The sequence below is a fragment of the Platichthys flesus genome, chromosome 20, assembly GCF_949316205.1.
Source record: "Platichthys flesus chromosome 20, fPlaFle2.1, whole genome shotgun sequence".
In the NCBI taxonomy this organism is placed as follows: domain Eukaryota; kingdom Metazoa; phylum Chordata; class Actinopteri; order Pleuronectiformes; family Pleuronectidae; genus Platichthys; species Platichthys flesus.
This window is the reverse complement of record NC_084964.1, coordinates 14649921-14659559: the sequence shown is the minus strand read 5'-3', so window position 1 is coordinate 14659559 and position 9639 is coordinate 14649921. Positions and strand designations below refer to the sequence as shown.

The following is a 9639-nucleotide window of genomic DNA, read 5'->3' as shown; positions in this document are numbered from 1 at the left end:
GCGTTTTGAAGCAGGAGTGTGAGAAAGTAAATCTTTATGTGAAGGCAGCGTCCTCGGTGCCGGGGCCACATGAAGAACAGCTGAATCATGTGTGTCTGCTGTTGGTGCTCGTAACAAACACAACTCTCTCTTTGTGTCTGTACAACATGCACCCTGAATAACACTTGACCCACAACTCATCACAGAAAAAAAAAAAAAAAAAACATCTAAATATCTGAACCGGTTTCGAGTTACAAATCCCCCCCCCACCTCAGGGCACGATGAGCTGCAGGACGCCGCCGTGAAAAATATGAACTGTCATAAAACATCTCGCCACCCCCCTCCCAAAAATGTTTGTCCCTGGAAATGTAGGAGAACGCCCGACAGGGAGAGGACAAAGCTGAAGAGGAGAAAAGACAAGAGAGAGAAAAGAAAAAAGGTAAGAGAGGGAAAGAGAGGAGGGGACATCGAACGGGAAGGAGATGGAAAAAAATAGCTCCCTGTCAGGCTTTGGAAACAGTGATTCATGGGGACCATTTGTCCTAATTACAGCAGAACAACGCTTTTGTCGCTATTAATCACGGGTGTGTGTGTGTTTGTATTTGTGTCGGGAAGGGGGAGTGTGTGTGTGTAGAGATCAGTGGCCCCGCAGATTGAAATAGATGGCCAGGATGATGGTGAGCAGGATGATGGCTCCGAGGATGAAGATCAGCACACGGTTCTGGATGATCCTACAGGGAGGGAAGAGAGAGAGAAAGGAGCGAGGGAAGAAAGAAGGAAAGAAAGAAAAGAGGGACACACGCATCAGGAACGGGTTCACAGAAGTCATATTGTGTCTACATGGAAAAGTCAAAACACGTTAAACAGTCACATGTTTATGTGCAAACTAAATGACCGGCCATCAACTGCAGGTTTATCATGTTTAATAGCTACCATGAGGTCTGAGTACATGGTATTTACAAGTACACAAGCATTGGCAGGGGAGTGTTAAACACACACACACACACACACACAATACAAAACTACTTCCAAAGGTCCAGAGTGTTTGCACAGGGCTGTCGAAAAACGTCTCACAACTCGGACCTGCACACACACATGTAGCCGGAGCATTAAAACTTCATAGTGACGTTCGCTCACATATGAACATGGCACTGTTCAACACTTCCAAACAAGTACGATACACACACACATACACACACAGACTCACACCTACACACCTACACACACACACACACCCACTGCAGACAGGCTCTAAAATTTAATTTGCACAATAAAGTGGAAAAAGTGGCTCAGTAGTTTCCTGGAGGTAATAAAGTCACTGAATTACTGATGGAATTTGCCATAAAACGACTTCACTCTTTTGCACATTTAAATTTTCCCACTGTGACCTAAGTAAACTCGACGAGAGGGGGGGGGGGGGGGGGCTTTGAACCAAAAAAACCCAAAGCAGAGGAGGGAACTGGGTGCTCGCACACACACCACCCACAATCCTCCAGAGTTTGTGTCCTCGCGCACACAGACAGACACACACACACACCAGCTCATGAACCCTCCGCTGCTCCTGACAAATGAGAGAATTATCACATTTGCTGACATGTGGAGGGGTGGAGGAGAGGCCGAGGAGGTGGCGGGGGGGCACTGTCCACCTCTCTAAGCAGGAGATGAATAGCCCATGCTGTGGCCATTTATCACTGGGGAGGAGGTGAGGAGGGGGGGGGGGGGGGACTGGCTGGTTGCTCAGTCACCCTGCTACCCTCTAAAGTCTGACACACCAGTAAAGCTCCCAGCCGTGTCAAAGCCACCAACCCACACCTGCAGTGCACTCAACTGGCCACTGCGAGAGAAGAAAGAACGACAAAATAATAATAAATAATAAACAAAGCAACTGATAGCATCAACTGGCGTCAGCTGGTTTCCACTTAACACTGGTACTTTCCCAACTCCGGACATTTGAGGTCAACATATCTTAACGTAACCAGTTTCCAACCTTCTTTCCTCCACTGTGCTTATTTAATGTCGACCGTGTACGTCATCCACTGACTTGTTTAGTCTGATTTGAGTCTTCAATGTAAATTTTGCACCTTTGATATTGTGTTTTATAATGCTATATTATTATTTCAATTCAAAACAAGTATGTTACTTAATTATAAAAACTTCAGTTTGTACTTTTTGTACTATAACACTGATAACCGTGATGTCTTCTCAGGAGCACCACACTGTCGTTCTCCTGACGCGTGATGACGCTCTCACTGGACAACACCGGAGAGCTAATCACAGCTACTGTTTGTGTGCAGTGCTGCTTTGTAAGTAGACGGTTTATCCTTGAATAAATGCATTCATTACCATGAAAGTGTCATACGTGTATACCGTGAGTGTGTTGTACGACACGTGCACCGGTTATGGCATTTTAATACCGTGTTGCTACAGGTCCTGCCTTCACCCTGGCGGATGTCTCACCCTTGAGGACGACATTAGAAAAACAACAACAATAAAACAGTGATACAAATAAGCTGCAGAATGCCCTCATGTCTACGTTATGGTAAGAGCCGGGGATGCTACGATAGGCCGGGATGATCCCGCTGTTGGGATGAGGCTGTGGTGATTGGCTGGAGCCAGCTGGGGAGGAGATCCCTCTGAAACACTAATCAGAGCGTACTTAGCAAGGCCACATCCCCCCCCTATTAATTGACATTCATTATTTAGAATGATTATTTATCCCAGCCAAATACCCAGAGGAGGTGTCTAAGTGTGTTGGGAGAATCCAGATCGCCTTGTGTTGTTTGTTAATTTTACAGCTGGGGGAAAAGAGGGGAGGGTGACTAGAGGCCTGCGTGTGTGTGTGTGTGTGTGTGTGTGAGGGGGGTTTGGGGGGTGGAAAAATGTACAGGAAGTTAGTTTAGCCTCTTGGATGAGGAGCTTGGGTGTGAACAGAGAGAGAGAGAGAGAGAGAGAGGGGGTTCAGCTCTGTAATAAGAGCATTCATTAAAGGAGTCTGATTCGGTTGGAATTCGACGCCGACTGACTTCAAACAATTCAAAATGTTGAAAGCCGTGAGGAACACGACAGTCCGGCTATTTAGGAACGATTCCCTCAGGGGACACGTGTTTTCAGACAGACTCCTTTTGACCTAAACTGTTATTTGTGGCAACTTCAGGAAACTTGATGCAAATTTAACTCTGGCCACTCGAGGTGAGACAATAATAGGAGACCTAGTTTGACGATGCCGCGAAGCACCACGGGATCATGGGAGTTGTTGATGAAAATCTCCCTGAAGCCACTCGGGCGCAAATCAAGGTCACGGATGAGGAGGTATTGCATTAAAGTTGTATTCATGTTACGCGGCTAATGGAAATGATTTATCGTGATCCATTACAAGTCACCGATACAAACACGGCTATACAGCCAAACGACTAATTGGCTATCAATGTGTTTACTCTGACATTTTAGCAGAGACGGGCGAAGCCACAGGTGAATCAGATGTGATTAAAAGGCGACCAAAATGAAACACCTCGAATTAAATCGGGGACTGTTCAAAACCTTCTGGATATTGTACGTTCACAAGTCAACTCAACATTTAAAATAGATCTAGTTGTTTTTTTAGGACATTTTAATGAAGAGTTGTTTCATTTTGTATCTTTAAGCTGCCAAAGTAACTAACCTCTGTAAAACAAATCAAGGTCGAACTCAATCTTGCCACAACTCAAACTTTAAGTACGTCTCTCACTCCAGCAGCTGTGTGATTTAACTCACTGTGAGAAACCGAGTGTCGGGACTAAGCCAATAATCACAGCCTCGCACAACCCCCTTCTATTGCTCGTAATAATTCAAGTCAAACCGCAGCTTGATCTTGAGAAGTTCATGAACTGCCTTCGACCACAGGACCTGCAGACCTGTAGTGGTAAGGGGAGGGGAGGGGGGGTACAGTCATAATTCACTGCAGCAATGCAAAAATCCATTAAAGAATATTGTGTCTGTGACACTGTAAACAGCCAAAGTCTTTTTCCCCTGACAGCTTGAGGAGGATAGAGTGATGATTCATGATTAACCTTATTAACCTTTAACCACCGCAGAGGGGAGGAGGCTGCGAAGTCACTACTTGTGTTACATCACAGGTTGGCTGGGAAATTATTCTTTTTCTCGTTAAAAGGCATTCTCTGAGGCCTCTTGCCTTGATTGACAGGACAGATAGCGTGAGATGGGGGGGGGGGGGGAATGAAGAACATGCAGCAAAGTCCCTAACACATGGCCGCTGTAGGAGGACTCAGGCTTTATTATGTGGGTGCCCCATTTATTATTTTTCTATTAGAATCCTGATAACACAAAGTTATTCCCACACAGTTATTTTGCTCATTGACAATTTAATATATTGTTTCTATTTGGTCACTTGTAACAACTAGTGTGTAAAAGAAATCTCACAGAGGACGGATCCTTTTAATAAGCCTCATCTATATCCGGACACTTGTAGATTTAATCTCTATCAGCAAAGCGCTTCACTACGACTTCACTAGCTTCTAAACTTTAAGTCTTCTTAGCCTCCATTTAGATTTCTAAAAACAGAAGCAGCCGCGCAAATATAGAATACCCCCCGCCCCGCCCCACGCCCCCGAAAACACAAAAAATATCCCAAAATTGGGAGGTAGGAGAGTGAAGAACATGGTTTTCCTCTGCCGTATGGTTGATCCCGTCCTGACACGTGGCCAGACAGAACAGAACTTATCAAACCGGATCCATCCTCCTGCTTTGACACTTGACATAGAGGTGGGGGGGTGAGGTGTGTGTGTGTGTGTGTGTGTGTGTGTGTGTAAGTGATGCACACAGCGCACGTACATGGGTGCACACATACATGCTGACCCACATATACACACTGCTACACACACTGAGTTTGAGAAGGCTTACCTTCACCCCGCTCCCTACCATGATACTATTATCAAGTATTTTCTGTCTTGCCCCCCCCCCCCCCCCCCCCCACTAAAAAAATCTGTATCTAAGACGCCAGCCAATAACAGCACATAATACTGGTCATTCCATTGGCTCCTGGTATTCCTTCATTGCACGCAGCCAGTCAGCTCACAACTTACTCGATGGAAATACACCGATATACAGCATTAATGTTAGAGAGAGAGAGAGAGAGAGAGAGAGAGAGAGAGAGAGAGACGGAGCGAGTGAGTGTGTCAAAATGACGAGTGCAAAAGGAGAGCAAAACAATAAAGCACACAGGAAGGACGGATATGGACAATAAAGCAGCTGAGAGTGAAAAACAAGAGAGAACGAGTGGAGGGACAGAAATAGAGAGGTGGAGAGAAACAGAGAGAAAGTGAGGAAAGGAAAGAGAGAAGTCCATTTACCACGGGGAGGCAGAGCTGGAGGAGAGGCTCCTTGGAGACAGATGAAAATAATGAGGACTTTTCTGTCAGGAAAGATTTACAAAATCGTACCAGTGTTATTAAAATTTAAAATCTCCCATTTTTTTTCTCTCTCTTTTTCTCCCTTCCCACCCTCTTCCTCCCTCCCTCGCTCTCTTCCTCTCCCTGTTTTTTCCCTCCTCTTCCAGCAGCACAGCCTTATTACCAGCTCTAATGAGCACCGGGATACACCTCAGCTGTGTGTGTGTGTGTGTGTGTGTGTGTGTGTGTGTGTGTGTGTGTGTGTGTGTGTGCGTGTGCGTGTGTGTGTACGTGGGGGTGTGTGTGTGTTGGGGTCCAGGTCCCTAGTGCCAGTTCCATCAGCGTCCCAGATTCCCCAGTCCTTTCAATGATACACACGTCTGTGCCCACACAAAACTCAGGAGGGTGGGCACACAGACACACAGAAACACAGACACACACACACACACACACACACACACACACGTGCACACGCCACAGCTTTTGATGCCTCTCAGAGGTGGCTGGACATGCACACACAGACATATAGACACACCTATCAGACAGACAGATAACACCCCCTACCCCAAAACAAAAACAGTCTCAGTCAGACAGACATAGGAAGATAGGCCCAACCCACCTAAACACACACACACAAACACACAAACACACACACACACACTCGCTCCACAAAGAACAAACTTAGCAGCAGAGTTGCATCTCCCAGGCCCTCCCCTATTCCTCAGCTTTTCACTAGTAGACCAATAAAATAAAAATCAATGGCTGTCTGAGCCATTCTGGCTCTCCTCCCTCCAAACCCTGGGAATATACAGCATGGGAGGGGAGGAGGGGAGGAGGGGGAGGAGGAGGGAGGGAAGGATCAATGTGTTCACAAATGGTTTGAGTGATGGACAAGAAGGCGGAACGCTGGTGGGGGTAAGTTCTAACTAATGCATGGACGTGTTATCACAAACTAATACAAATAAATGTTTAATTGTGGAAGCACATGTGTGCACACCCCCCCCCCCATCACACACACACACAGGTATTGTCTGAGTTCGCACAGACATAACAAATAAAGGGTGGAGATGCGCCTGCGATCAATCCATCCCGAGTGAAGAAAGGTGAGAAACGTGCGACGCTTCAGTCAAGTGAACGAAACAAGGAAGAACAATCCAGAACAATCAGACAGGCTCATGTTGCGCCGCAGACATAATGAATTGACCTGTTTGTTGGAGAGATCTGATGCCTATTGCCCCCAAGGGTGTGTTCAGGCTAAATTATGACTTCTTTTAAAACACACAGACACTGACACACACACACACAGACACACACACACACAGACACACACACACACACACACACACGGAGCGGGTCTATAATTGCAAGCCGTTAACTGTAATTATTTAAAGAAGTCCCCAACATCATGTAATTCCCCAAAGAAAAACAATATTTAAGAGCGCACTCACATACTCACTGTGCACTTAAGATAAATAGCCCATTACTAACCACGTACAAAAGCATGATACTATACAGATTATATAGAATAATGTTAAGAGATCTAATTGTAAAGCTTGACTCAAAAACCAAAACAAAAGACAGGAGCCTTCTAAAACACTGACTGACAGTACTTTTTAATACACAGACAAAAAAAATCTATGACAATTTTAGTTTATTGATATTTATTGCCTGTGTAAAATGTTTGTTTACATGCAAATGACAATTAGGGATTTCTAATGTCAGACATTCTCCTGTGGAATTGGTGAATTGGTAATTGAAATCAACTGTCTGTCAATCGATTAATTGATTTATCAGTTTGGCTTTAAAAATCTTTTATTTAGGTATGACAATAAACCTTTAATCAAAACAAATGTGGGCTTTAAATCTATTGTCATTTCACTACGAAGCTACTACAATGTGCTGATCATTCCTACAACATATAACTAACATTGAACATATCAAATTTTTTCATTATATCAAAAATTAATTCTAATTCTAAATTGAATGTTTTTTTAAATCATGTAATCGATCAAGCTTCTTTGATACTTTCTCTTGTGGAGATTATTGATCCCTGAAAGAAATCACGGACATTTTTTTTAAATGGGTATTGACTAAAACGATTTTTTTCACAAGTGAGAAAACTGACATTAAAGATGGACAGGTTTTCATTTGGAGGACGTGGTCTGAGCAAGGTATTTCATGTCCGCCTGGTTCTCCTTCCACCAACTTGATGCGGGAGGAGAGAGCCAGGGCTCTACGAGTTCATCAATTTTTTATTTGGCGGCCAACAACCCTGGCCAGCTGCAGCCCAGACTGGGACCCAGTCCTCTCCCGGAAAAGTATTGAAGGAGGAAGGAAGGGAGGGCAGAGGAAGAGTGAGAGGAGAGAGAATAGAAGGAGAGGGAGGTAGGAAGGAGCGTGGGAGGAGAGGAGGGTGTCTCTGCAACACTATGTGAGGGATGAAAAGAAGGATGGAGAGAAAATGAGATGTAGAGGGAAATGGAAAATAGGCCGAGTGGGTGAAGGAGAAAGAGAAAGAGAGAACATATTGCAACTGTGTGTCGAATTTTTAAGAACTTTTTTTTTGCTTTGCCGGCAGCAACTTTCAGGTTGCTGCTGCAGCTTCCCCTCATCGCGGTGTGATGTACAGACAACTCTGTGAGCTCCTTACATACACAGATCATTCCCCTGCGTGAACCCTCCCCTCCGCTCACCTCCCTCTCCGTCTCTGTCCTCCTGTGTGTCCACTTTCTGGCTTCCGTGATCCCCTCCCCACCCCCGGCCAGGTTTTGTGGTAATTTAATCCTATATTCTTTTTTGTGAGGTAGTAACACTTAAAGAACTTCAAGTGTTCCGTGAAGGATTATTTTGTAGTTGTCGTGTTGTTAGACTAAAAACTGAACAACCTGGCCTCGGCACAAAAGGAGCAGGATTTTGTCATGTGAGCTAAACGACAGCGGGATCAAGATCCCTTTGCAACTGTGTTATGGTCATTGTCAAGCTTGCCTGGGATGGAAAGGAAATCCATATCCATTACTGGTGTGAACAAACCAGTGTTTGTGTGCTCAGTGTGTGCTGCTGGGTTTGCAGACGGCTCACAGTGTATTTGGACTCTAATGGTGAAAACATTAAAGTGTAACTGACAGGTTCTCCATTCGACAACAACTTGACTTGGGGATTACAGAATGCACAGATGCAATATTCCTGTAACATAGCTGACATTCCTCACAATTTCTCCTTTCTGCTAAGATTTTCCCAAAACACAAAATCCCCCTTGTTATACACTCTGCGAGGGCCAGGGGCCAGCTGCAGATCCGATTACTGGCCCTGGTGAAAAAGGGCGTAACATTAGCCATTAGAGCTGCAGGGCTCCAAACTATGATGTCCATAAATTTTTATTGTTTGTTCAGTATTGAAATCTCATTAAAGCACACAAATCACTTGTGTGCAATAGAGCTTGTACTTCCGTGAGAGAAAGAAAAGGAAAGAATAGTGGACTGAGGTGCTTAGGGAGCATTGGACACCTGAAGCAAGGGTTGATAGCCTCTCCATGATTTGTTACTGACGCAACATAGGAACACAGTACAGGAGAAAAATCATTACAATACATAGTTTTTTTTGCTGAATTCCTGTCAAGGAAGCCGGGAGTAAAACATCCACAGACTGACACCAAACACCAACTCGTGTTATTGTGAAATATGAACGTCTTTACGCTCACTGATGAAATGCTTAGACTCCAAATATGAAATTATCCTGACGTAAAAAGTCACTTTTTAAGAACAGTGATTTATAAAAGCTAAAATAATTGTGAAAGACTGATCAAATTATAATAATTTAGTTAAATATTTAATATAATCTAGAATCAAGGTTTTTATCTCACAAGAACTTTGTTTCTGCTCAGACTGAAACTGATGATTCTTTAAAAAAAACCTTTGTTTTGGATTCCACGACAAAGAGGCCAGGAGGATATTAGTGTTTACGTCTGACTCTTTATATTAACTGCCCGAGAAGATCCTCCACATGGTGTTTGTTTGCCATTTTAAGTCGACTCTCCAAATATTTGCCTCAAGTCCCGTGTGGTTTGGGTTTTTGCATCCTGTGTGTATTCAGACACAGATGATGATGGGATATCGGCCTTTCATGAAGAACAATCTCAACTCTCCCTTTTTTACAATCGTCCAGGCTGGTTATAAGAACTTGGATTTCAAATAATACTAAGTGTAAAATAATGTCTGGTCAAGTGAATGCTATGCTGGGTCAAAATAAGGTCGATTTTGAAAACAAACAAGGGTGTCTG

The 9639-nt window shown here is 44.2% G+C and overlaps 1 protein-coding gene across 4 annotated transcripts in view; it reads right to left on the bottom strand.

The window, feature by feature from the left end:
* Positions 1-244: 244 nt before the first annotated feature.
* Positions 245-9639, bottom strand: part of vti1a (vesicle transport through interaction with t-SNAREs 1A) — a 98776-nt gene continuing 89381 nt past the window's right edge. For all 4 annotated transcript variants that reach the window (XM_062414241.1, XM_062414239.1, XM_062414242.1 and 1 more), the window contains one exon: positions 245-710. Coding sequence is in view for 2 of the 4 variants with exons in the window: in XM_062414239.1 (XP_062270223.1) it covers positions 617-710 (94 nt within the window). In the remaining 2 variants the exon portion in view is untranslated. The remainder of the gene's footprint in view (positions 711-9639) is intronic.